Source organism: Centroberyx gerrardi, chromosome 17 (genome assembly GCF_048128805.1).
Source record: "Centroberyx gerrardi isolate f3 chromosome 17, fCenGer3.hap1.cur.20231027, whole genome shotgun sequence".
Taxonomy (NCBI): Eukaryota; Metazoa; Chordata; class Actinopteri; order Beryciformes; family Berycidae; genus Centroberyx; species Centroberyx gerrardi.
In genome coordinates this window covers 23,546,488-23,574,393 of record NC_136013.1, presented here as the reverse complement: position 1 = coordinate 23,574,393, position 27,906 = coordinate 23,546,488, and the positions used below count along the sequence as shown (strand labels likewise).

The 27,906-nt window shown below is 39.5% G+C and overlaps 1 protein-coding gene across 29 annotated transcripts in view; it reads right to left on the bottom strand.

Annotated features, from left to right (window-relative positions):
• Nucleotides 1-27,906, bottom strand: part of nrxn3a (neurexin 3a) — a 353,072-nt gene that overhangs the window by 38,639 nt on the left and 286,527 nt on the right. For 28 of the 29 annotated variants that reach the window (XM_071914343.2, XM_078289649.1, XM_078289650.1 and 25 more), the window contains one exon: nt 14,076-14,247. In XM_071914343.2, the coding sequence (XP_071770444.1) occupies nt 14,076-14,247 (172 nt within the window). Of the gene's footprint in view, nt 1-9,350; nt 9,382-14,074; nt 14,248-27,906 lie in introns of all 29 variants that reach the window. The other variant, XM_071914348.2, reaches the window with a different exon arrangement.

Sequence of the window (27,906 nt, the reverse complement as noted above, 5' to 3'; positions counted from 1 at the left end):
GAAAAAAAATTGTTGTTGCAGTGTTTCTGTAGGTGTATATTGTGTATTTAAAGTGTAGCCTACTGAAAAAAAATACCCCCATGGTGGATTATACCATTTTTTCAAGTTCTTTCAAGTCAAGTCAAGTAGAACTTTATTTGGGCAATTGGTTGTGCAGCAGTAAAAACAATAATAACACACAATATCACAATACACACACAATATCACACAATATCAAAAAGAGAAGTAAAAACAGAAGTAAAAACATAGAGTACATAAGTACTTTATGTTTTAGTACTACTAAAATTAAAGCAATATTTACCAAGCGTGGTTGGGTGGTCGAGCTGATATCACCTTTTATTATTGGAGTTTAGCAGTGAAATGGCTGAGGGTATGAAAGAGTGTTTGTATCTGTTGGATTTGGCTAGTGGGCATTTGAAGCGGGAACCCGAAAGGCAAGGTCTGAAACTCTAGGTGCAGGGGGTTGGTGCTGTCAGACAAGATGGATTCTGCTTTCTTTAACAACTGTTTGTTATATAAATCAGACAGACTTTTCTGTTGAGTACCTGTGATACTGCTACAGACCTTCATCACCTTAATTAATGCATTTTTCTGTTTAAGATTGAGAGAAGCATACCAACAGATAAAATAAAAAATAAAAATCGAATAAAGGATCTGTAAAACAAAGCCATCAGGGACCTATCAACACCGAACTTCGCCAGCTTTGTAGTGCCATCTATGTACAGTAAATGTGGCTGTTTATATGTGAAGCGGCATCTACATAAAGTAATGGGGTTGTTTATCTGTTGAGCTCCATCAACATGGACATGTCACTCAGCGTTGATATTGTCATGTAGCGTATTTTATCTGTCAGCTGTCAGTCAGCATTGGTGTGAGCAGCACCGTTTTTGATGTTTTGTGTAGCTTTGTGTAGTTTCTCGGACTTCTGGCGACATCTGGGACCTCCAATTCCCGCGCTATATGTGCTATTTTGTCCAGAAATCAAACGCGGAAGACATCCAATAAACAAACACAGACATCCTGCAACGAGTTAGACGAACTTCATTCAAACAAATGGTAGGCTAGTCTGGCTAACAATAAACTTGCAACAAAGGTGTTTTCTTACTGCTGACACAAATCTTTATTTTCTTTCCTTGTTGTGAAGGTTAAAGGTCACCATTGCATGATAACTTGGAAACTCAGGTAGCAAAATTTTCTCAGAGTTTCCGACTTAATCATCCGACTTTTCAAATTAAAATACCAATTAGGAAATTAATTTTTCCGATATATCGGAAACTATAGTATAGGGGCTTGGCGTGTCTATGGTACTCAGTAGTGTTATAATCAGTGGTTATCTTTCATTCATTCATTGGTTTCAATTGGGAAACTGAAATTTTGGCACAAGAAATAAAGAGAACGTATAGCTAATATATTGATTTTCTATTTGACTTATACTAGCTGCCGGTCACAGCTTAAAATCTACAATCTTTATTGTAGATGAAGTTAAAAGTAACTTAATAATTATCTATTCAAACTTGTGATGCAGTCTGAACACCAAAACAATCCTGCAGGGACGCTGCACATCACGTTCTGAGACTGGCAGGTTGGAAAAGATGTTGGAGACTAGAAAACAGTGGCTGCTTAGCGAGTCACTGCTCGATGACATGACATCACTTCATATTTACATCAGCCGCTGTCATAACATTATGACAGTATCATCATAATGGCTCAAGGACACCTCCTCCTTGTCTTTCTTTCCACTCTCTTCTCACTATACCCTTTCCCTCCCCCACTGACACTGGGAGGGACCCTCATTGTGAAAGATTCCCTCTCAGTATGGTGGAAAAGTGACTTTATCAGACCGTCCACGGTGTTTTCATTTAATCGCAGGGGATTAGACGGCAAAGTCATAGTGAACAGCTTATCTTCCCCTCCTCCCAACCCCAAACACACACACACACACACACACACACACACACGCACCACCCAGCAGCAACCCCAGAACGGATTTATAAGGGTTCAAGATTTTGTTTCTGATAGCAGTAATTGTATTCGGCTTGTCGGGGTACACCAGTATTTATTTCCCACCTAGGACGTTGTTGTCACCCCAAATTCTCCCTTGGTGCCTGAGGTCTGCACACCCAAGGTAGATTGCTACTCACAGTCTTCCATCTGGTTTTCTTTTTTCTTTCTGCATTTTGCCTCCTCAAACTCATTTTGTTTGCTCTCCCATCTCTCTGTCTCTCTGCGAAAAGTGCTTTCGGTGTTTGGTTCGCGAAAGGTGACAGTAGATCCATTTCAGATCCATTCTCTTCTCCCATCTGCACTGCGGCAGTATCAAAGGTCTTAAACGCCAAACAATATCTTTATCCCCTCTCGAATCACAACCGCGCACGCCAATTCCCGATCGCCGCACCACGGCGCCTTATCGTTTCATAGGCAGAGCGTCATGGAAACTGATAGACCTATCTATCCGTCAGGCCCATCTAACGCTGATAGGGGGGGGGGTCAATTCCCCCACAGTTATCAAGTTTTGAACCGCAGGCCTCGTGTATTTCGCTTGTCAAAACCAGGCCTAAGAGGCGAAGCCGCGTCCCTCCGCCCCTCGCTGGCCCTCCATTGTGTGTCTAGCCAGTTGCAGCAAGAGAGAGGGAAAATAAACCTGCAACAGTGCGACTGACTGTCACAGGGCGCCTTTGACGAGCGTGAAACAGGGGTAGGGGTGGGGTGGGGAGGGGGGCTGTGCAAATGAAAGCAATCATCCTCAAACATGCTGTGCCGTTTCTGAATGCTACTTCTGATAAGCTGGGAGGAGGCCTGGCTTGTCGAAGGCAATTTGCCGCAGAGTGTTCTTTTTTTTCTCCTTTCCCCTTTTCTCGCTCTCGTTTTCACACACACATGCGTACATACAAACACATACGCAGACACACACCGGCCACGACTGGCAACAGATCCCAATCTTTGTGCGCTTTACCTCTCAGACATGGGAATGGTGAGGCAGCAGTGAAGCATGTTGGATTTATGCTAAGCCATCTACACAGAAATGGGTAGCTCTGGATGGTAAACTTTGGAAGAGAGGGAACATTTTTAGAGCCAAAATAGCTGTGGAGTATAAGAATACCAGAGTTTTGAAGATGCTGCCCAGTAATATGGTTGTGGAGAAGGACCATACCTTGCCCATGTAGTCGGGTTCTATTCCAACCATAGTGTGGCATACCACAGGTATCTTTAGAGATGTTGCAATCAATTTTTTTGTCTCTGATACCGATTTAAGTTATTACATATTGAGTATCTGCCGATTTTTCTTTTTCCTTCTTTTGTAGGCATTTTTCAGCACTGTATGTGCAACATGCAATATTAACATATATTTGACTAGCGTTTAATTTCAAACAACATCTAAATGAATCAGTGGCTGGCAAGTAATAGTTTGCTAACATTACAACTGTTTCAGTTAGCTGTGTTGCAACAGAGGCTTGATCATGACCAGAATTGGGTGGAAAATAACAAGGAAATATGGTAGCTAGCTAGCTAATGTTGAGCTATGTTAAGTTATTAAATGCTAGCACAGCCACACTAGCCTTATAGGTTGGCAGCTGCCATTCATTTAAAGACTGCCCATCAATCAGATGGTCTTAATTAACCCTTTGTAGGGCAGGATTTTCAACAGTCAAAATATGTCAAAATATAATTATCATTTCACTGAAAAGGGGCACTTTGGCAAAAAGGGCAAAGTCTGAGCTAATATCTAGAAGTCGTTGTACTCCTTAGAATGGTGTTTATTCAAGTGCCTGATTAGCAAATACTTCTTTATGTTAATTTGCATAAATGGATTGGAGGGGGGAAACTGAATAAATAAATGGATCGGAGGTTGATTGGACAAGCTGTAGCCAATATTGAGCAGTTGGAAATGGAGGGGAATAGACTGGGAGTGTCTTGCAACTCCAATGGGTGGAGAGTTTTTGAAATCGGACCTGTACCTGTATTGATCTTCTGTGATCAAAGGATAGTCTTTCCACTCATAATCCCGTTAGCTACGTAAGCATGAGTCTGCTAATATCAGCTATGTCCAAGACAGATAATGTGGGTGTAAAGCTGATATAAATTACAGGCATAGCAGGTATCAAATATGAAAAGGTAGTGACAACAATTCCATACCTAGCCAACGAGCGTGGGAGGTAACCAATTCCCTTTACAGCATTTCAATGGAGATCATGTTGGCTCTAATCATTAGAGCTAATTTTTTCGGTCGGGTGTAATCCCTTTTTTGTCGTACAAGTTGACTAGGCACTCGTGTAATGAGATAAGTCGCATGATTAGAAATTGCCTGTAATTAGAGATTAATCAAAGAATGCATTTGCACATCGCTATGGAATTTGACAAAAATAACTGTCAATAAGATGGACACGGCAGAAGATAGTGTCCTGAGAAAATCATTACCATTGTTACAAAAAAATGACTGAAATTAAGAACTTTTTTACCAAGACATCCTGAAAGTCTTGAGGATACAATAAGAACTTTGACCATGATTTCCAGAATAATTGCAAAACAAGCCTTGACAGTTCTTCTATTGTATAATATTTAAACTACAGTAACTCCAAGTTTATACATGGCAGCCAGAACAGAATGACAGGCAGAGAAGGCAGTAAATGGGCCATATTCTTTTAGTAGCAAGAGAGATGTAGAACGCTCTAATGGAATAAAGGATCCAGATGTGGGGGACTTAACCACTCAGTGACTGTCTCTTAGTAACTGTCTGAAAGCTGTTTTAACAGCTTAAAGGTTTTTTTTTCATTCAGTGAGTCGCATCGATATTTTTTTTTTTTGTCATTTAAAACGTTACACATAAGAAATAGTACCAAGATAGATTTGCCTGTACCTCTATTCAGTATATACTTGTATCCTTATAAAATGACTGTATCTTCTGCTCTCAAAAGTCACTAAATATGAATTTATTTTTATGAAAATTTCTTCCATATGAGCTTGCCCCAGATCCTCAAGCAATACCCCCCCCCCACACACACACACCCAAACACACACACACACACACACACACACACACACACACACACACACACACACACTCTACCCATTCAAATACCCCCCCAAGAGTTCAAATCCTATCAGTGCCTATGGAAACTAGCTTCCCAATTGGTGTTACTTGGCAAGATATGCAACGACTGCCACACCATTTATTGCCCTAAAGCCAGTGGAGTGATGGTCTTCATATGGAATGAACTAACATAAAGAAACTATCCACACAAACAGTCACACATTCACTCATGCAAACCATTCTCGCATGCCAAAGCATTGTGGCACATTCCTACAAACTTGGGCCACATGGGATTACAACACACAATACTGTATCTGTCTGACTTCTAAGTGGTGAGATGTTATACTGTGCAGGGGAACTACCTCTTCATCTGCTGCAGAGGAGGTGGTAAGGGAAGGCTAATCAGAAACACACATTCACAGAAATGAATGTCCTATTGAGCGGAATGGGAGCAAATGAAGGTTAAAGTGCTTCATTATTTATTGAGGCCATTTTAGAAAAATGGAATAGAAATAACAGGATAACTTTGCATTAAATGGCTTGGAAATAATGTGGGAATTAGAGGGGAACAGGCACTTTTTAGAAATGTAAATAGAGGTCTTGGTAATCCTGAGTGGAGTGCTTCTCTCTGTTCAAGCTCTAGTCTATATGCCCCATCTTACAAATGCATGGCCCCCAGGAATAATCATGAATTGCTTTGGAGCTGAGCTTGAAATAGTTCTACACCATAAACCTGCCATTCATTTGTAATTGTAGATTCCACACAGAATTGAGGCAAATGTTTGTGTGGAAGTAACTTTTACGGATTTCCAATCAGTGCAGCTAGATACAAATCAGCAGGAAGTCATAGGTTGAACCGCCCAAAGCCAAGAATGATCCACAACTGTACAATAATGAGCAACAAACCACACATCATACCTTCACTGAATAAGACTCTCACACTCACAGAGATAATGGTCTGTTGCTCTGTCCCTTAGATCCACAACGGAACTGACAATGTGCTAAAGAATATAGTCCTCACATGTGATGTGTCACTGTGATTTCGCTGTCACACACAGGATATGAAGGCTGGCAGTAACCTAGGCAACAGGGTCAAACAAGCATCTGTAGACGCAATTGTAGGCCATTTTTTTCCTGCTGTCATTCCGTTTTACTGTGGTTGGGGCCCGGAGGGTGCAGATGTAGATACAGGGAACAATCCTTCCCAAACAGACATTCAGTGTTCTCAATGGGAAAATCCACCTTAAAACACAATTGAGTCATACTATTTAGAGGATGGTCTATCACTGGAATCATATTCCTATGTAGGGGGGCCTCCCTTGGCCCAGTATTCCCTTAGCCCTTTGTTTGCCTGGTCCTGACCAGAGACACACACAGAGAGAGAGAGAGAGAGAGAGAGAGAGAGAGAGAGAGAGAGAGAGTGCAAGTGTAGTGCAAACAAGGTGGCATGGAGAGAAAATTGAAAAGGAAAAAGCAGTGAATACCTTTTTTAAAAAGCTATACTAACAGATGGCCTTTGAAAGTAAGGGTGAGTGGACAAGCACAGTAGATGCCATTTTGGTCAATATGAGATTTCTGGAAGCGCTTCAGACCTCCTGGAAAAGAGTTTGTCATCTGAAAATGGCTGGCAGCTAAACAATAATGAAGGTGATGAACTTTGATGGCCTCGTTTATGGGCCATCAGGTGTCTTTGGTTAACCCTTCACTGGCCACTTCAAGCAGCCTTTGGGTGCGTTCACACCAAGCATGTTTGAGAACAATACCATGTTCTTCAAGAACGCTTTCTTCTAAGAGAACTGTGGTGTGGTTCGTTAGGAGTGAGAACGTTATGTGAACCAACTACAAGAAACAACCCCAAATGCAAGGTTTTTATATAAATAGATGGATGATGATATCTGTTAGCCAGTATTTAATCATGCTTGGAAATCCTAGCATAACAAAATGAACTAAGGGCAAACCTCAGTCTGGACTGATGCTCATATTCAGCTATTTCTTACAATTTACAATTTACAATTTTCTATTTGGCAGACGCTTTTATCCAAAGCGACGTACATATGAGATTTTAATACAACACAAGCAAGGATCTAGTCAGGAGAGAACAACAAGAGTAAGTGCCATAAAGTTAAGTTCTGGTCCGACAGGACATAGGTGCTACGAGGCAGTGCATAGAGGCAATGCATAGAGTGTATATGAGTGCATCGAGTGCATAGAGATATCATATGTTCTTAACTGGAATGAACCCCAGGGAGGGTCAAATTATTTTTTACATGATCTATAATAACATTATATAAGAAAGGAGTTCAAGCTTTTACTAACTGGTAATAATATGGAAATGTTTTGCGGTGCCAATGTGCCAATATAGTCCTGAGTTTCTTAAATTTAATTAGAAATCTATTGTTTATAGTTTGTAATGTGGAAAATATACAAATTCAATTATTTGAACATGCTTATTTCAACATAAATTGTTAATAAAGAAAAATATTTCTTAATAAAAGTAACATTTGTAGCAGCAAAATAACAGAAAGCCTATCAGAAAAGAATCTTTATCAAAAAAAATGTAATGTAAATTGGACTGTGTAGGAGATACAGCCTTTCCAAGTTGGACATTTTGACCATTAGTTATAGCATGTCTTTATCACTTACCAACTCAGAGGAATTTTCAAAAATTTATGCCAGGCCCTTGCACTTTTCTGACTTTCTGAGCCTCCTATATGGTCCACATACCTCCCTTAATATATCTGGAAAGGTTTGTGATAATTGAAACAAGAGGCGGAGAGTTATAGCCATTTATGCGTTAAGCCAGACCCATTTTCATGTTCATTGGTTAATAATGGCCATAATGTTCATACAATTGGATTCGTTTATACATCATTTGTGGATGTAGGTCAAATAATGCTATGCTGAAAGTTTGGTGCAAGTCGGTCAAAACACAAAAAAGCCAACCAGAAATAAATTTCTTCAGAAAATTCAACATGGCGGACACATTTTCCAGGCGGACTTTAGTGGTTCTGTGGCAGATTTGTAGAGTAAAGATAGCTGGATATGTGTACCAAATTTTGTGTAAATCTGACTTACAGTGTAGGAGATATGACGATTCAAAGTTTGAAACTTTGACCTTTAATTATAGCACCCCCATCAGGCCATTTGTGTAAATATTTCTTGAGCAGCATTTGCACATTAATATCTATCATTGGTCCAAATTTGATGTGTCCGCTGTTTACCAGCTCACGGCAATTTGAGATGCGGCAGAAGAACAAGGATGAAGTTCACTACATGGGGACCAGAGATGGGAATGACCTGGCTGCTATTGGGAAATGTTTGGAGCATATGGTGTTACTAACTTTATTTAAAGAACATAGAATTAGGGTTAACCACCAGGATGGTGGTTCAGTGGTCTAAGGTAACCGTGATGTCTTAGGTTCGAATCTGGCCTAGGACCTTTGTCACATGTCATCCGCTCTCTCTTCCCCTTTCCTGTCTCACTCAACTGTGCTGTCTAATAAAGCAGAAATGCCATAAAAATAATCTTTAAAAAAAGAAAGAAAAAAAAAGAACATAGAATTAAACTGCCCATGTCTAACAGCCCCAAATTTAAGAAAATTACTATATTTTGCTCAAATCTCAACATATTAACATTTAGCTTGGTAGATCTATTTAAAATGATGTTTCTGAACAACTTGAGGAATTTCAAGTGGACTAATTACTATGTCATGATTTTACAGTCAGTTGAACTTTTAGTGCAAAGTAAAACAATTGATAGGTTAATAAAATGTTTTGTACCAATCCCTTAGCTTTTCACAAACTAAGGCACACCTAATTAATGTACCTGCCAAATTTTGTGTCATTCTGACCTGCGGTTCTTCAGAAGGAGATTTTTAAAAAAAATCTAAAATGGGGCTGAAAATGATAGATGGACATTATGGGTCCTGGAGACAAAAGTTTCAGTATATCCAGATACATATCTGTACCAAGTTTCACATCTGCACAACTAACGGCGCAGGTGTTTAGGGATTATTGAAGTGCCCCCTATGGGCCAGTCAGTACCATTCTTTGTGTCCAAGTAGTGCATGATCAGGACTATCTATGTGCCAAATTAGAAAAAAGTTACTACTTCACTAATACGTAGTAAACCCTTAATAATAGGAGTTCCAGCAATAACAATAGGGTTTTACTGCTAGACCTACTATAATAATAATAAACCAGCACAAAAACAATAAGGTTTCAGCCCTATGGATTTGAACCCCTAATTACAGCAATGAGCACAGACAAGTCCATCATCCTTAGCTTAAATTACAGGGACTGTAATCAGACTTGTTTTGACCCCAAGCCCCAGGCAGTGTGAACTTAAATGAACCAAATGAAAAAACAGAAAGACCAAGTAAACTTTTCCACTGTGGTACAGACCAAAGAAAACCGACTGTAGATGTGATTTTACCCTTAGAGAAAACTATGTTTGCTGAAACTATAGCAAGCAAAGTCAGGCCCAGGTGCATTCACAGATGGCGGCAAACAAACAAGGCCTTTTACTCAAGTTTAGAAATTATTTTCAGAAATTTGTCATTTTAGTCTAATCTAGTCTTGTTTATTCATGCAGCCCTTTATCACAGTCAAGTCTCAAAGGGCTTTACATACCATCATATACCATACTACATCATATACTGTATATAGTAGCTACATACAGTATATACACTACCAGTCAAAAGTTTGGACACACCACATTTTTCTTTATTTTTACTATTTTCCACATTTTAGAATAATAGTAAAGACATCAAAACTATGAAATAACACAAATGGAATTATGCAGTGACCAAAAAAGTGTTAAACAAATCAAAACTATCTTATATTTTAGATCTTTATTCTTTAAAGTAGCTGCCCTTTGCCTTGATGGAAGGTCAAAGGCTTTGGAAAGAAATTCATACATAGGCATCAACTTCACTATTTATATTTGTCTAAGAAACAAATTAAACATTTAAGCAGAAGCCTTTAGATCAAAATGGCTTTAAGAGAAAGAGAAACATAGTACATTCAATCGGGTGTGTCCAAACTTTTGACTGATAGTGCATACACATCCTATACATACTATACATCATGTACCATATTACTCACTCACGCCTATGGTCTTCAATTCACCTGACCTGCATTTCTTTGGACATACAAACTCCCCACAGAAAGGAAATGGGCGGAGATTCAATCCCACAACCTTCTTGCTGTGAGGCAACCACTGTCAACAGTCCATGAATGAAAATATCCATAATACATTTTAGGTCCACTCTAACCCAATCCATTGTCATAATCCAAATGAATGATGGTGTTAGCAGGTTCTCCATCAATAATGGGTATAGATTCAAACTATAGATTCAAATCTATTGCAACAAATAGGGATCCCATATGTAAAACTGATGGAAATGGTGTTATTTTTGCTTAGCCAGCTTATAAAAAAGGTCTAAAATAATGTGAACAATATTTCCTACTCCTCTGGTAACTCTGAGAAGCTGACCAAGACTAGCTTGAGTAGTTTTGCAATCACTGAATTTTGGAAAGCTCTGTGACAGATCCATTAAGGACTAATGCCCTCTAGCATTAAGGAAATAAAGCCACAGCTGTTTTGGGCCATTACTGCAAACCACCTTACCATCTCGACTTTATAGTTGATAAACTTTGCAGTCCCAAGGGAGCACTTATGCACAGGAAATAAAACAAATGTAATTTGACTCTGCTGAATGTCTCTCTCTCTTTATCTCTCTGGAAACTATTAAATGGAGACACCACGCTCACCACCTGGCAAATAATGATGATGCATCCTTTTGATGGAGACAAGACGCAGATGCCATTATGTTCACTGGGACTGCTGAGTTTTGGCTTTACATATGCATTGGAATAACTCTTGCAGGGTGTTGCGAGGATGTCTAATCGTCGTTATTATGTTGGATTCAGCCTTTGACATCCACGTTCATCAATGGCATCAATGTGCTTCGGTTCTCTACCAACTTAGCTTTTACTTCACCTTACACTTCAGAACACATAACGCTTTTTATTGTACCTTTTAACGTTTTTTCATTTTGTGCATGACTGTACAGTGTCCTTGGGTACTATGAAAGGCACTAAAAATAAAGCATATTATTGTGATGATGATAATGATAACAAGCAAATAGTAAACATGTTGTCCCCCACCAGTGATGTAGTTCCACCCTTGGGTCAGTCAGTGATTGCTGAGTGTACTTGAAATATGAGTGAAATTGCATAAGCATTTTGGTATGGGACAATGAAAGGACAGATTGACCATATATTTCTGTTGCCTACTCTCCTCAGAATTAGGCTTACAAGTTATATCTTGAAATGTGGTAACTGTTATTGTCCTGTTTTTACCCAATACAGTACAAAATATAAGAACTACAATACGCAATAAATACAATCCGTACATTACACAGTGTACACTACAATACAATTTATAATACAATATACAATATAACATACAACACCAGGAGCGTGAGTGTTATGAATAATATAAATGCTAAATGATAAGTGATATATGGTATTGCACAGTAGGTAAGTGGTAATATGATATAAGTAGTGAACACTGACGGCACAGTGGTAGTGCAGTGATGAGTGCAATAACAGTACAACAGTCCAACAACTGTACAATAACTACATTGTCTTGTGGTTAGAGGTTCACCCAAAAATTCTCCATTGACTCTCACTTCAACACATCAACCCAGTCTGATGTCTCCAAGTGTGTAGCGTGTGTAGACTATTATGTTACCTATGATAACTTTAACTGTATTGCTTTACCACTGAGTCCCCATTCATTGTCCCCCACATTGTATGATAGCTTTAACTGTATGACCTGCTTTACCACTGAGTCCCCATTCATTGTCAATGCCGCCCCCTAGCGGCACAAAGTCAACGTTACAGTGTGACTAACACACTAACGAACGAACGAACTAACGAACGAACGGACGGAGACCGATCCATAGTCCCCCCTTTGGTGGGGGACAATGATGATGATAATGACGATGATGATGACAATATACAATAAAAGGGATGAGAAAAAAATATTTAGATTGAATTACAGGCATTACTAATTGAAAAATTAAGTTCTTAGAGGAAGAGGGATGTCTTGCGCAAACATGTTACTTGAAAACCAGACAACTGGAGAGGAACAAAGTAACAAAAACTTCTATATTATAGTAGCATTTTTGAACCCCATTAGAACCCCCCTAATTCTAACCCTTTGAAATGGGGGTTGTTCAAACCATCAAAACCCCTTGTACCATGTAATTTGCTGAAAGGCTTCCAATTCCAGTCTCAAAAGTCACTGTGCTCTATTAATATAATATATTTTGAACCTGCTAAATGTCCATGCACATTGCTGGATATTCATCTTCCAGACTGGTCAGCCTGGATGTCAGAAGTGAGGATGAATGAGCTTCCGCTGTATGCCTGTGCAGTAAACTCCAAGCGCAGAGAGAGAGAGGGAAACAGAGGGAGAGAGAAGAGCGACAAAGAGGGAGAACGCGGCATGGGAAGGGGGGGATGCGATTTTTCCTGCGCAACAGTGAGGTGAACTTTCACATGCTCCCTTAGCTCATGTTTCCATCATGAGTCCCACTCCTGTTTAGATTTGAAATAATGAGGCCGTACGGAATTGCGGGGAGTATTAATGTTGAGCGATAGTGGCATGGCTGGCGGCCACAGAAGGGATACCGTACGACTCTGATCTGTGTGTCTGCATGTGAGACAGCAGATCAGCCCCCTATGGAAGAGCATATAAGGTATGCGTCTGGATCTCTACAATCTCTGTGCTGATACAACACGGAGACATCTGTGCTTCCTCGGGGGGACGGCTGGTGCTCTACTGAGAGCGGTGGCAACTGTACTGGATTAATCTTCGCGGCTCAAACAAACCAGGCTGAGAAAGCAGTCTGGGACAGGCAAGGCATCTTAATTATAAGGAAAAAACAAACTCACTTATCCAAACCTCAAACATTAAAAAATGATGGGCTTCCCAAATCGGTATACTAAGAACACTATGTCGTGATGTGAAAATTGTATTCTACTAATTATGGAAGGTTGTTATGAATTTCTCAGGCATGACACTCCACTCGATTTGGAATATGTGTGCATTTGCGTTATATATTTTGAATAATCTTTTGCCTGCTATTTCAATGTACGTTGCTTCTCTGAACGATGTTAACTCAATTCAATCCTTATATCTCGTGGGATTCAGATTAGCTATAAGTTTACCAATCCAGATATTGTTAACAACATGGAAGCACAAATATACTTCTGAGAGATGCTCCCACTCTGACCTTTTTACCCTATTTTCCAATCCTAAGGTGTTAAACAGTTGTTAAAGGGGCAATAAGTAGGATTTTTACTGCCCATATAGCACAAACAGACCGTAATCTATCTGCAGGGGGTTGATAGAGTTGTTGATCAATACCAGCGACTCAACGATTACTTGGCCAGCTGCTGAGCTGAGATTTCTGACTTTCAAAACTCATTTTCTGGCCTGTACTCCGTAACACCCCCCCACCCATTGGAGTTTCAAGACCCCCCTTCTCCCTCCTGCATAAATAAGACCTGCCATGGCTCCATATCATAAAAATACAGGCTTTGTTGTGCGAACAAGTCTACTGAAATAAACGGTAAGAGACGGAACACAGACTGTCTGGCTGGGCTTTTTCTGTTTTTTTTTTTTTTTACTCCCTCAATTTAACTCCGTGCTGACAAATGTACTCCATTGTGTGCTAATTGCCAGTACGTGCTTGCGCCTCAATTAAAACAAAGTGCTTAAAAGCTTAAAAGGATAAGTTAGATATAAGGAGAGAACAAAAAGCTAGAGGATTTAACAATGCAGCTCCGGTCTCAGAAGCAGATGCTGTCCAGTGAGGTTAGAGGTGTTACAGTAAGTGTTTTAAACTCTTGCATAATGAAGTGGTCCCATTGCCTGTTTACCTCTTTTTTTTAACTATTAATTATGATTACTAATACAATTTGTACAATAAAGACATCTGATTAAAATATATTGGCATTCAAGTTGTACCTGTTGGGAAGTGTTCGTTGATGGCCCAGTTGTCCACCTGCAGAGTAGCGTTGCCCCCGTTCCTGGTGAAGCGGACCACATGGTACTTCCCATCATTCACCGGGGTGCTGCCCTCCTGCACACTGATATCCACTGTGCCGATGTTGAACGTCACACCGATTTTTCCTTGTTGCTGAAATAAAACAAGAAAACAAAATGATTCAGTATAAATGAGATAAACTTTCACCCTATAATGCGCAACACAAGATGACAATGTCATATTTGCTTAATTACATAGATACCAGAGGTGGGGTCTCGAGTCACATGACTTGGACTCGAGTCAGACTCAAATGACAATTTTAATTGCTTGACACTTGACTTGATGCATGAAGAGAAGACTTGAGACTTGACTCGACTTGGGTTCTGGTGACTTGGGACTTGAAAAGGTTTCTGAAGTCTTGACTTGAGATCTTGTGTTTGTGTAAATGACTTAGATTGAAAGTGATGAGATTTGTTCCAGCAGACGACTGAATTTAAATTCTGTTTTCTGAATTTGTATGGAATGATTGAATTTATTTAAGTTGAAACTGATTATAGAAATCAAACTCACGATGCTCTTACCAAGTTTTTATCCTATTAAAACCATATTGCATTGAAAAGTCCTAGATATTTAGTTTTCTTTAAGATATTAAATTGATACTGGACTCTTGATTTGTTCGGACTTGACTTGATGTTCTACATTTAGACTTGAGACTTGACATTAATGACATGGACTTGACTTGGACTTGACTTGGTAATCTACATTTTGACTTGAAACTTGGCTTGAGACTTTTGCTTCAAGACTTGAGACTGACTTGGGACTCGAGCAAAGTTGACTTGGTCACACCTCTGATAGATACTATAAACTTGATTAGCCAACACATGTGAGTGTCCTTTTACAGTGCAAAAAGCTAACATCCCTGAAGTGGCTTAAAAGAAATGCGAAAGGTCATCGTAGCTTTTTTTCCTCATCATCATACACATCAAGCACATCATCTAGCACAAACCGCCACCTTATGCAAAGTGTGTCAAGCGGAGCTCGTCCTATTTCTTTAGATTTCTCATAAACTGGGATTATGCTCTTATCTTTGGCTACAATAAATTAACAAGGGGACAGATGATAAATGGCATGGAGGAAGATGTGTATCACCATGTTATGCATTATCACTGCTAATCAGTGCTCAGCGCATATGGGGAAACTAGGCCACAGAACTCAAGTTCACTTGGAAGACTGCAATAGTAGAGTATGGTAACTAGCAGCATCAATCCCTTTGGGCCAAATTTGAGCTTCTTGATAAGCAGCTGAAATTCTATTTTGATCTTATCGTGCACATCGTGAAGAATCTCTGGAAAATAAGGACGTGCACAACAAGTGTGTCTTCAGATAGCACTTGCCTAGAATGGGATTGGGTATGCAGGTAAAATCCTGTTTTAACTCACGTTTTTCTGCATAAACCAGAAGGAAGATCCCAAAAATATGTTTCTTCATATTTGTTTTGTATAGTTTTCTGACAGATTTAGTTTGGGAACATACATACTATAGTCAATGCTGCTAGCAATGACAAGATGATAAATAAATGGTAAATTCTCCCTGCTACTCCTACACTGCAAAAACTGACAAACTTGTTCAGTTACTTGATCTTGTATCCAGACTTATCAAGCTTATTTTAGGATTTAGTGAAATCATCTTACTGCACTGGGCGGATAATTTTACCAGTTTCAACAAATGTGACTTTTTTTCAGGAGAATGTAACTTGTTTCAGGACATTTACTTGGTAAAAGTGAAATAGTCTTGAAGAAAGTTTCTTGTTCTTGATTTTCTTCATTGTTTTATGATGATTTCTTGAAAGAAGTCATAGTGGCATGTATCAAATGAAATGTATTGAAACCAGCAAGATTATCTGCCAGTGCAGTGAGATAATTTGACTAAAAATATCATAAAATAAGCTTGATAGGTCTGGAAACAAGATAAAATCACTTGACAACTTGTCATTTTTTGCAGTGGAAATCAAGAGCATGAAGAGTCAATAGCTGAAGCATAGACTGCCCTGTATAGTCTAACTATAACTACTAATAACTACTACTAGTCTAACTACTATACTAACTATCAAAGAAACTGCTTTGATGAACACTAACATAGTTATTAACTGTAATTGTCTGCAATATACTCCTTATTTGTACTGGAGTTGTTCAGCACCTGGTGTGTCTGGGGCAGAACATCACATGAAACAAAAATTTACATCGGTGTGTGAGCGATCACTTATTTAAAATGAGAAAGGGCATGCAAAAAACACACACACACACACACACACACACACGTCCATGTGTGAAATACGAGCCGGTATCACACAGCCACGGGGCGCAGAACAGTGAATGAATCTAAAGACAAACAGCTTATTGTCAGAGCCGTTGCAGATATCCCCATGATGGCGACGCATTTTGAAGCCCTTCAGCCGACTCGCCCGCGAAAGCGCCGACCAAATGGCCATTTATTCTTTAAAACGCCTCGGTGTTTTGCACACAGGAAGAGGCAAGGTTATTTCACGCTATCACCTGCCCGAATTGATAAGTGTGTGAAAGATGAAGAGGTGCGCCCCGGAGAGAGCGGCGTGTAAACGGCTGATAACATAATGGCACTTTGGTTCTACCACCGGAGGCCGAGGGAGAGCCGAGATGAGCGAGTTCATTACGAGAAGGGGGTCAGCTAGAAGTCACTGCGTTTGAAGAACAAATGAAACAACGGAAATAGATTATTTATTGATAAAAAAAAACCTTCCGAAGCATAAACGGCACCTTTTGTTTATCACCTTTGTTCTAGCGTCGAGCAAGTTTTTCCACTTGATGTGAAACGGCAAAAGCTTTTCCTTGGCAATTAGTACGAGAGGACGTCGCGTTTTGTTCCTCTAGGAGAGTTCGCCGAGTTTTCTGGAATAATTACTATAACTGGCACTGACGCCATGGTCATTATTTCCTTTATCACTGTCAAATAAATGGTGAAAACAAACTTGGGTAACGCTTTATTTTCCGGGTCCACAATTTCCTAATAATTTCTTAGAAAGGAGCTGTTAATTTCTTAGCAAGTTTCCTGGAAAGAACCATGAAATGATGTAGTAGTTATATAGAAAATGTAAGCAGTCTGGTGGAGTCAATAAGATACTATACATTTCTAAAAGAGTTTCCTGGAAAGAATTGCAAAACTATATTCTATTTATTGGAAAAATAATAGGCAGAGGTCAATTTGGTAACCCAAGTCATTATTCATATAATTATATAATGTAGTTATTTGTTGAATTCCTTCCTCTAATTTCAAATTTTCTATATAACAACTACATATTTTCATGGTTCTGTCTTGGAAACAACAGAAGAAGTTGGAGGAACTTACCACCTACCAACTACCATTGAACTCTTTCTCTATTTTTCCTATAATTAGTACATAATTTCATGGTTCTGTTTCATAGGCCTATGAGCTGCTTTCCTTTGGCAGCCACACCCCATCTCTTCTAAGACTTATTTGTCTGCCTGTAGGGAACTTTACAGGAAATTCAAAACCTTCATATTCGTGGAAGGTTTTGCTGAGCTGTCACGTTCTCTTTTCAGCGACACCCCGCTTCACATTCATTCAGTTAGACGCATTCACACCCGGGAGCTGCCCAGTACGACCCCCAACCAAGCTCTCCACTGGAGCAGCTGAGGGTAATTACGTCACTCAAATCAACAGAGATGGTGGTCGTTGAGAATTACTCATTCACTTTGCCCACCCAGATTTTAGCAGCTGGTCTGGGGATTCAAACGTGCAAATTTGTAGTCACAAGTCAAATTCTTGAAGGTTTAGGCCGCTGTTACAGTGTAGTTCTAGTGTATGTTGCGCTCAGTCATTACTGTGTAATTAACCCCTTGTACACTGACTTTAGCTGACTTTACCCTTAAATTTCCCCTTAAGTAGCTTCAAAGTTAGAAAAAAAAAAAAAATCCTAACTGTACAACAACGTCACATCCATATTCTGTATCTGCTGTTCCAACGCTTTCTTGAAGTTATAGCTGCTTATATTGAATGAAATATTCAAATACAAGATGCCATGTTTTTATGGCTGCAGCATTACATCAAATGGAAAAAATCTAGATGTTTGTGCATCATTTTATACACATTTCCCTGGATGTAGCATGACATATTTGGTGTCTTTGGAAAACTTGTTATCTTGACTAGAATTTAAAATAAAGTTCTGTGGGTTTGAACAAAGCTTGGCCGTGCAACCTGCGTTTGTAATGATGGACCCAGTGGCGGGGGTGGCAGGGAAGAACAGGTTAATGGCCTGTAATTTAATGGGTTACCGAAATATCTTGTCACGCCATCTTGGTCAGTTATCCACGGGAATAAGAAAAATACACCACCGAACAACAAAATGGGCCCAAATGAGCTTGCGCACTCTCTGTGTTTGCAGTGTGTCTATGTGGCTTGACTCAACATTGAAACACTGCAAGTTTGATATAAGAAGAAAATCAGACTATCAGACCAGTCTTGCCAAGGTCAAGGTGCTAATATTGTTTGAACTGCCTTTGTGCTGGTGCAGGGATGCATGGGAGCATGAGCGTCTATTTCCAGCAAGGCAGGCGATCATTTATTCAAGGAGCGAGGCTGGGTGTGATGCAGTGGGAGATTAAGTGAAAAGGAAAAGTGGCAAGGAATGAGTGCTGTGGAGAAATATGCCAGTGCAGAGAAACCATTATATCACTGCTGGACGATGCTGAAGGGTCGTTACATCTCCGAAGTCCACCTTGACGAGCGGCAACAACAGGAGGTGGGTAGATTTTGTCGATTTTTGCTGACTGGCTAGAAAGGAGGAAGGTAAATATGATTGTTAAATTGAAAGGTTGGAGAAAAGAAAAAGAAAAGAGACCACTTCAGAACATCAAGGGCGTTGCTCTAATCAACGCTAACTTCTGGCTGCAGATATAGCAGGGCAACAAGCCATATGGTTTAGGCTTGGCCGATATCCAAAATGTAATATCGCGATACTGTCCCGCCAAAATATCACGATATACAATATTATTTCCCAGGGTTTTTTTGGGGGGGTATTTTATTTTATTTCTTCCAAATTACATCAAATTTCTAGGCTATAAATAAATAAATAAAAGGCTATATATCGGCCAATATGGGTGGGAAAATATCAGTATCAAAAAAATCGTAGTGGTGCATCCCTAATTTGTATGAAAATGGCACGGATTATTACTTTAACACTGGTTATAATCTACATGGGCTGTTGAACAAGGGTATGAGAATAAAAGTGGGGGTTAAAAAAAACGGGTCTGCTTCATTGGAAAAGATCGGCTTTTGTGTGCTGAAGAGTCCCAGGGTCTGTGTTGTGGCTTATGAAGATATCAAACATGTTGATGAGGCAGAACGGGCCTTTTAATTCGCTGGCTGTTGCCACCGCTGCCACTGCCATCCCTGCTCTGCCTGCCAAGGCGGTCGGGACACTGCACACACAGGCAGATGCCAAGACAGTTTGAATCTGCTGAGGGGGAAAAACTCGCTGGATCAACATTCCCACGAAGTAAAAGGGGTGAGAGAGGTAAACAAGAGGGGACGAGGGGGAAAGAGAGAGACCGGGCTCAGGATAGGGAAGACGGAGAAGTATAAACGTCTATCCTGTCTTCCAATTCTCTATCATCTTTCCTACTTGCCTCAGGGAATAAGTAAATACTCAAGGGGATCCGATTGGTCCGAAACCGGGACAAGAAGAAAATCGCATATCCACAGAGGTGTGACCAAGCCAACTTTGCTGGAGTCCCAAGTCAGTCTCAAGTCTTGAGACACAAATCTCAAGTGAAGTCCCAAGTCTAAATGTAGATTAGCAAGTCAAGTCCAAGATCAAGTCATGTGACTCGAGTCCCCACCTCCGCAAATCCAGATCACACCGGAAAGTTTGATCTCCAGTGGGTTTGCGGACCAAAAGCGGTGAAAAGTTCAGATGTGTCAAATGTTGTCATTCATCATCCAGATGTAAAATGTATCATTTGCCAAAAAGTGCTACATTGACCTATTTAAGTCCTAACCAGTGGGGCCATCTCTTTCAAACTGACAATGAAACTTTTTGCATATTTCAACAGACTTGGGTGAAAATACTTTTGGCTCCAGTAGTTTTTCGGTGAGACGGATTCATCTTTCAAGACACAGACAGCAACAAAAATAGACGCACCGCTTGTGAGATAAGACAAATCAAGCGCTCTTTGCTTTTTCATGTTCTGTCAAGTATTTAAAATATGGAACTTTTCCTTTACCCGGGTCTGCATTCTTAACTATCACCTACTGCAGTTTGAACGGCTGTATTCCAAAAGCACAATCGCCTCTTTTAACCTCGTGTTTTCTTGATTGAAAGGTGACGCGGTCTTGGCCACATACTGAGCGGCGTCATTCATATTCACACTTCTTCTCTGCTTCATTTCTGTCGCTGCCAATGCTGATGCTTAAGAAGAAAGTGACTGAGTGGAGCACTTTATTTTTTAAGGATTTTTTACGTTACTGCCAGACTTAATCAGTTGGAAAAATACAATATTGTATTTTTCCAACTGATTAAGTCTGGCAGTATCAATACACTTAATGGAAAAAGTAACATTTAAAATTAATTTACTATTACTAAAAAAAGATGGGACTCGGTCAGAGCAAGATTACAATGATATTCTGTATTTCAAGTAAGCCCAATTTTTTGATACAGGATAGATATAATATATATATATATATATATCTGGTCTATTTTTCTTTTTTCTTTTCTTTTCCGGCTAAATAACTTGGGGGGGGGATTAATATAAAGAAGGAGTGTCTAAAGATATAAATGAATTGAATGTGGAATATGATTACTGCTTATGGAATACTGTAAATTAACTGTAGTATAAAAATGACGACAATAGAGTATAAAAAATCGAAAGCAATCGAATACTAGAATACTGTAGGTTAAGATTTGTCTAAAAGAGTTTTGTTGTTTTTTCTACAATATTCATTCTTGTAGTAAGTAAATTATTTTCTCAAGTTGTGGATATTTAATGATAGCTTGTAGAAAGTATAAAAATGCTATGTGCACCGCTGATGCTACAAAAATGCCAATTTTTTCTTCATGAAAAAGTCTAACCCGTTATTTTGAAACACAGAAAATACAGGTAACAACCGACTGACAGCTGTATCACAGTATATCTATATATTTATCTATCCCTAAAAGGTATTTCTCTTGCTGCTATGTGTGGCACTGACAGCAGTAATAATGCCCTTACCATAATGGCACAGTAATTGGCCGGCCCTTGTGTGGGAGTAGCGGGCTTTAGGGCCCGAAGTTTACCAGAAAAAACACTCGCCAAGAGCATCACCCTCTGTAATTTGTTCAGGGAAAGCACATCATGTAGTAATTGCCGTCACATCACAGATGCTCCGGAGACACAATGGCTTTATAAGGCGTCCGTGTCCAGCACTGAGGGAAACCATTAGCGTGTACTTTCAACGCCTCGGCAATAAGACTTTGCTTTCCGTAGGTTCGAGAGGAACTGCGAGCGAACGTACAGCGCCGCGTTCCGCATTCATTCAGATCCCGAGACGCGTCGTGGTATTTCTGCTTATGGGTTTGTGTTAATTAGATCTGAGCGCACCGTCCGCCATATTCTCTGCTCTAATATTGCGTTCTCAACGCCGTTGAGGTGTACTTCAAAAATGGCGCACTGAGGAATTAAGAAAAAACACTGGATTGAGTTGATTTTTTTATTTCCCATGTGTTGTCACATGTAATCATGTTATCACATGTTGTGACATATGGAGCACCTGAAAATGTTACAAAACATAAGCACATATTGCCCATGTGATGTCATGTTTTTCACATGTGAAATTCATGTGGGTTTTCCTGTAAGGCTGAACACAGTTTCAAGAAAATATTAAAATTAATAAAAATAGAACCAACACACACTTGCACACATTTGGTTGGTTTAATAGCAACTACAGTAAAACAGAAAATTAACTAAAATTGTTTGAAGTTTCTGACTGTTTATTGCTTCTATGTAACCAGATCTAGTTTAATAATTACAGTTTGATGGAAATATATCATGTAGATGCTAATAAAACACAGTTGAAATTCATTAGCATTATGAGAGCAATTCATTCCGTTTCATAAAAGACAATACTTCATTTAAATTAGAATGACTTCATCCAATCCAAATCTGTCACTTCACTGAAATGTGTAATGTCAAATGTGAAAAGAAAAGGAAAGTTAGCGAGTGGTTTAGAACTTGCATGAGGATATGATTACTGAAAACTTCAAATGTTGATATACTGCTTTACCGCTGTTTTCCCCTAAAGGTTGGGAATCATTCAAAGATTTTTCCAATCATAAGCGACAATGAAAAGATTGAGCAGTGCACATTTCTTATGACGCACACACATAACGACGGCTGTCTTTGAGGAGCACAAATCTAAAGACCATAGACTGTATAAAAAAGACTGGAAAAAAGCGAACGCAGTTCTCTCGTGTGAATGTGATTTTTCGTGGTGAACTGCACTCGCGAGAATGTATTTTTCCGTGATATTTCGATACCAAAACAAACATGCAGCCCGTGCTGCGATTTGCACAGAAAAAAGATGACAGACAGTCGCGTTTCTTTGTCTTTCCCTGCCATTGCGCATGTTGGATCTTGTGTTTGCACTTCCGTATTTTTCCCCTCTTCCTTTGTCTGTTGCAAACTCAATTTTCATTGTCTGTTGAATATTCATGATTTGAGTCAGGATTATGCAAAGACTAGCCCTGATAAAATCAAACATGTTTGATTTAATCGCGACATTGTGGATTTGGATCATACAAGAGAGATTTCAGTCTTTCGCTCCCGCATAACGATTACATCTGCGACTGTAACGCAACTCTGGCCGATCTCAAATCATTGCCAAATTGGACTTGAAAAACGTGTAATGTGCCCCCCACAACTGAACCTCTCGCACTTTTGCATTGTAGCAGATGCTATTTTTAATTCTACTCATGTTGACACAGTAGGCATTTCAGGTAAGATGTGTCGTTTCTTTGAAATCAGGATTTGGAAGGGTCTCATCTCTCCTCTTCTGTTCCTTCGCAATACATGCAGTTGCTCTGATCCAAATTTTGGACTTCACTCCAGTCAGTCACACTGCTTGGAAAATAATAGGAGATGCCTACCACCTGTACAAGCTTTAATGGTGAGGAGAGGGGAAGAGTGGTGTTTCTTTGCTACGGAGCTTAGAGCATCTAAACAATATTCTTGTAAACTCACTGTGGAGAGTACTGCATGTTAAAGCAATATTCCACTTAGTGTTAACATGGGGGTTATTCGGCACTTGACCGCCATGAAAACCAGAATATAAACTACTCACCAACATTGGATGCAGCTGGACGAGTTTGTAGTGTTCAGATTTTTACTTCCCATTCATTTGAATGAGGCCACGAAAATAGCCTGAAAACTGACATTTAACATGTTTGTGAACAGATTCAACAACAGATCCTACTTTTAAGACAACAAAGCAGTCCTGGGTCCATCATCATTTTGTATTTCTATTCTTGCTTCTTTACACTAAAATTAGTATTTAAAAATAAAAGTAGATCCGGTCTCCTAAACAGGAACTATCTCTCCTAAATGGTATCCCTCCGCTATGTTCTCTTCTATCAATAAAAATGCTTTTTAGCGAATTTATGTTCTAAAACGTTGGACCCACAGTCAGTTGAAATTCACAGCAGCAGGATCTGTTGTTGAATCTGTTCACAAACGTGTTAAATGTCAGTTTTCAGGCTATTTTCGTGGCCTCATTCAAATGAATGGGAAGTAAAAATCTGAACGCTACAAACTCGTCCAGCTGCATCTGATCTTGGTGAGTAGTTTATATTCTGGTTTTCATGGCGGTCAAGTGCCGAATAACCCCCATGTTAAAACTAAGTGGAATATTGCTTTAAACTGCTGCCAGACAAAGTAAACTTTCTCTATTTCACTGAACTCCTCCAGTATCCAGCATGTATAAACTAACCTTCAGACAAGATTCAAACGGATTGAAATCAGCAGAAATAAATGGTTGAGGCGACAGACTGCAAATAATAGACATTACAGGGGTGGAAGGTAATGAGCGCTCGCTGGGGGTGTGACGTTAAAAAAACATGAACCTGGAGGGGGGGCGACATGCTTACCATATTCACAGACAAGCATAATGCAGGCATGTAGTGCCTGCTGCTTATACATGCATATATGTCATTCTCATGGAAAGACATACACACACACACACACACACACTTCAATTCAGTCAGCAATCAGTGGGTATAATGTCAGTCCCTTTGACAATAAAACTATAATAAAAATGTATGTTCCATCCTGCTCTTCAGAGGTTTAACATGGCTGCTACATAACAGGGTTTTTTATGAATCAGAGCCTGAGCACCAATGAATATGCCCCAAATTCCATTGTTTCTATGTATATAGGGTCAAAACACACCATCTAAAAGCCTTTTATGTTTGAACATGTAATTTATTCACATTGGACACACCTCACATCTTACAAATAGAGCCTAGCTACTGTTCACTCTAATGAAAGGCAATGAAACAAGCAACATGCAGATTGGAGTTTTAGTTCTACGAACATTTCTCGGAGGCAGAGCTGCTCTGGAGGCAGAAATAATCTCATTGGTTGACTTAAATCTCAATGGGCGGAGCCAAAGTTGAACTCAGCCAATGAGATTATTTCTGCCTCCAGAGCAGCTCTGCCTACAAGAAGTATCTGTATAAGTAAAACCCCAATCAAGAACAATATACAGCAGTATAACTGTAATATAAAGTACCAGGAAACACTAATTGTACCATGTCCATTAGTGAAGAGAAATTATAGAATAGATAATTCTGTCTAAATGTTTCTCATTATGGGAGTACTAGGCCTGTCTGTTGACATAGATCAGTTCTGTGTATTGTTCATGGACACAACGTTAATGTCACCTGAGCAGCTGTTTGGTCATTCTTCTACAAGACAAGGCACCACAGGCGAATGGGAAAGAAGATTCCCTTTCATCCTATCAGAATGACATTTCATTTGTGTCCACGGAATATGGACACAAATACAACATTGTCGTTTTTGTTATCAACATATTCAAATTGGCTCATATTTCATAAAGCTGCAAATTTGCATATCAGTCACAACACTTTAAAGTTGCACATTTTCCTGTTTCATTCTGCTGAATATCTAACCTAACCTACCTATATTTCATTTTTTTTTTTTATGAATTGTTTACAAAATACTATGTATATGGCAAAAATGTCAGATTTAATTTATTTTTTAATGTAAAATACCCTATAAAACATAAATGACAAAAGATAACAAAAAAGCCTCTGTAAATGACCAGCTATTATTGTGAAGAAGCAGAAGGTCGTTTCTACAAGTTTTTGTGTTTGGTGTACTTGATGCATCTGGTATAAAAAATTATAAATTAACTATTGCAGTAGTTTTTGATGATTAGTGAGTATTTTCTAAGTACAGCAGTTCTAGAAGCAAAACTGACTATGTTGACTATGTTGACTATGTTGCACACACACATTACGTACCTCTGGAACAGATCCATGGACTTAACTGAATCTGCTTTTATTATTTGCATTTATTATTTGCATGTATTTGCATTATTTGCTCTCTATTGTTGTATATTATGTACATTACCTTCATTTTATTTTAGTACCTATTTTCTTTTATTATCTTGTACTTGACACATACTTGACTTCCTTGGCATTGTTCGCCAATTGCTGATGTGGCACCTGAATTTCCCCAAGGGGATCAATAAAGTGCTATCTTATCTTATTTTAAAATATTAGAATATCTCATAATTGACCAATCCAGCCAAAATCACCATTTTCACATGTGGTGCCTCTCTCTCTCATGATAATTGGCTCAAATGCTTTCCTCATGACTAGATGACACACTTTTAACTTGAGTTGATTATCTCCCAGTTACAGTGTACATGTGATTATCAACAAAGATACGGAACACCAGCCAAGTTCACAGCACAGCCTGTCAAAACTGCAATATCTATCCATATCAGAACGAGGCACAACAGAGTAGCAGATCTCATCTCATCAACATACATCTGTCAGTGTCGGTCACGTTGGCGAAGACGCAAGCGGGTGAGACCAGGGCGGAAACCGATTAGCCGATGAAATCGGAAACCAGCTTCAAAGTGAGTCATCCGGTATAGCTGCCTCCCTGCCTCCACGTTTTTTTTTTCTTTTCCCCGAGACATCATTCTGAGTTTTCCCAATCCTCCCCTGAATAGGAACCTCTGGATCGATGGGCCGCGATGGCTCTGACCTTTGTGGCCGCGGGTCTTTTTCATCTTCCTCTTTATCTCCACTTGGCTTCGAACACAATCTGAAAAGCCCAGCTCCAATTCATCGGCTCTCAAAGCCGCCGGGCCGATCTAAAGGCAACGTCCAGATCAGAAAATATACCTTGGGGAGATCGTGTTACAGTGTTCATGGAGGTTCTTTTCCAACCTACTCACTCTAAAGGAGAGCGGGGTAAGAGGCTTCGGGGACAATGAAAATCTGTCACTCGGCCTTTGATTCTCTCGTTCTTTTTTCGATGATAACAAGCCCTGAAGTTGATTCATAGAGAAATTATATTTTTACTGAATAAAGCTTCAAACAGAAAGATATAAGGAAAAATAAGCCCATGCTGTACTGCAGACAGCGTAATGTAAAATGCTGTAAACAGAACGAATCATTCATGTGAGAGTAACGTATTTCTGCTTCAGCTCTCCCATGGATTTTGTTGCTATTTACATTTCAGGCTCATATTAAATTGCAACTATCTATGGAGTGAATGGCAGTGTGACTGACTGGATATCCTGATGTTTTGAGACCATCACAGGAAGGAGACAGATCGAAAATAGCTATTGCATAACAAGCCGGTCCTAAAGAGCAGCTGGCTTCAAAGTTAACTTGCAGTGGATTTCTGGAAGAAACATGAAATATTGTTTTCTGAAGAAGGCGAAATGAGCGTCGTATTTTGGATACATTTGTCACAAATATAAAACAGCAAATCATATTGTTGGTGCTGCAGCTACACAGTCATTAGACAAATGTCACAGTGCTGGAAATTGAGGTGACAGTTTTCCGAAAGGCCAAGAATGACACGTTTTATCCAAATGAAATAACACTTCATGTTGCAAGCACTGCATGTGGAAGTCGTTTCTGTTTGAAATGAGTGTACATTTTTCCCCTTAGCAACACACATCTGCACAGCTTTCTATCTGTTAGATGAAGAAAACGTGAAAAACAAAGCAACAGTCTGCCCTGGAGGGATTGGCAGTGTTTTAGACTGAAATTCCAATTGAAGTTGAGCAATAATTGAGTTTAAAAGTATATAATTCAATTGTCTAAAACGTTACTCTTTTGTCAACAACTGTCTTTAGATACCTAATAACTTCAATAACAATCAACTGTGAGCTTTATTTTCACACCGGGAAATCATTTTTCAAGTAGCTGTAGCTTGTTCATATGGTGGATATTCTGTGTTGCGACGAAACTCCAACTATAACGGCAGCGTCAGTTTTCCAAGGAAAAAACAAGCCCCCTCTTTACTGCTGCTGCCGGTTGCTGGGAGGAGGGGAACAAGGCCCTGTGGTGTATTGATGGCTCTGTGGACAAGGTCTTCCACTGGACTAACAATCAACCAGTGAAGTGTGGTTATGGGTTTCTAGCTGATTACAACGATCAACAGTAGTGATTTTCTGTACAGTTGTATTGCTCCACCTTATTGGAAGTCCTCAGGAGCTAACATCCTTTGGCACTTTCAG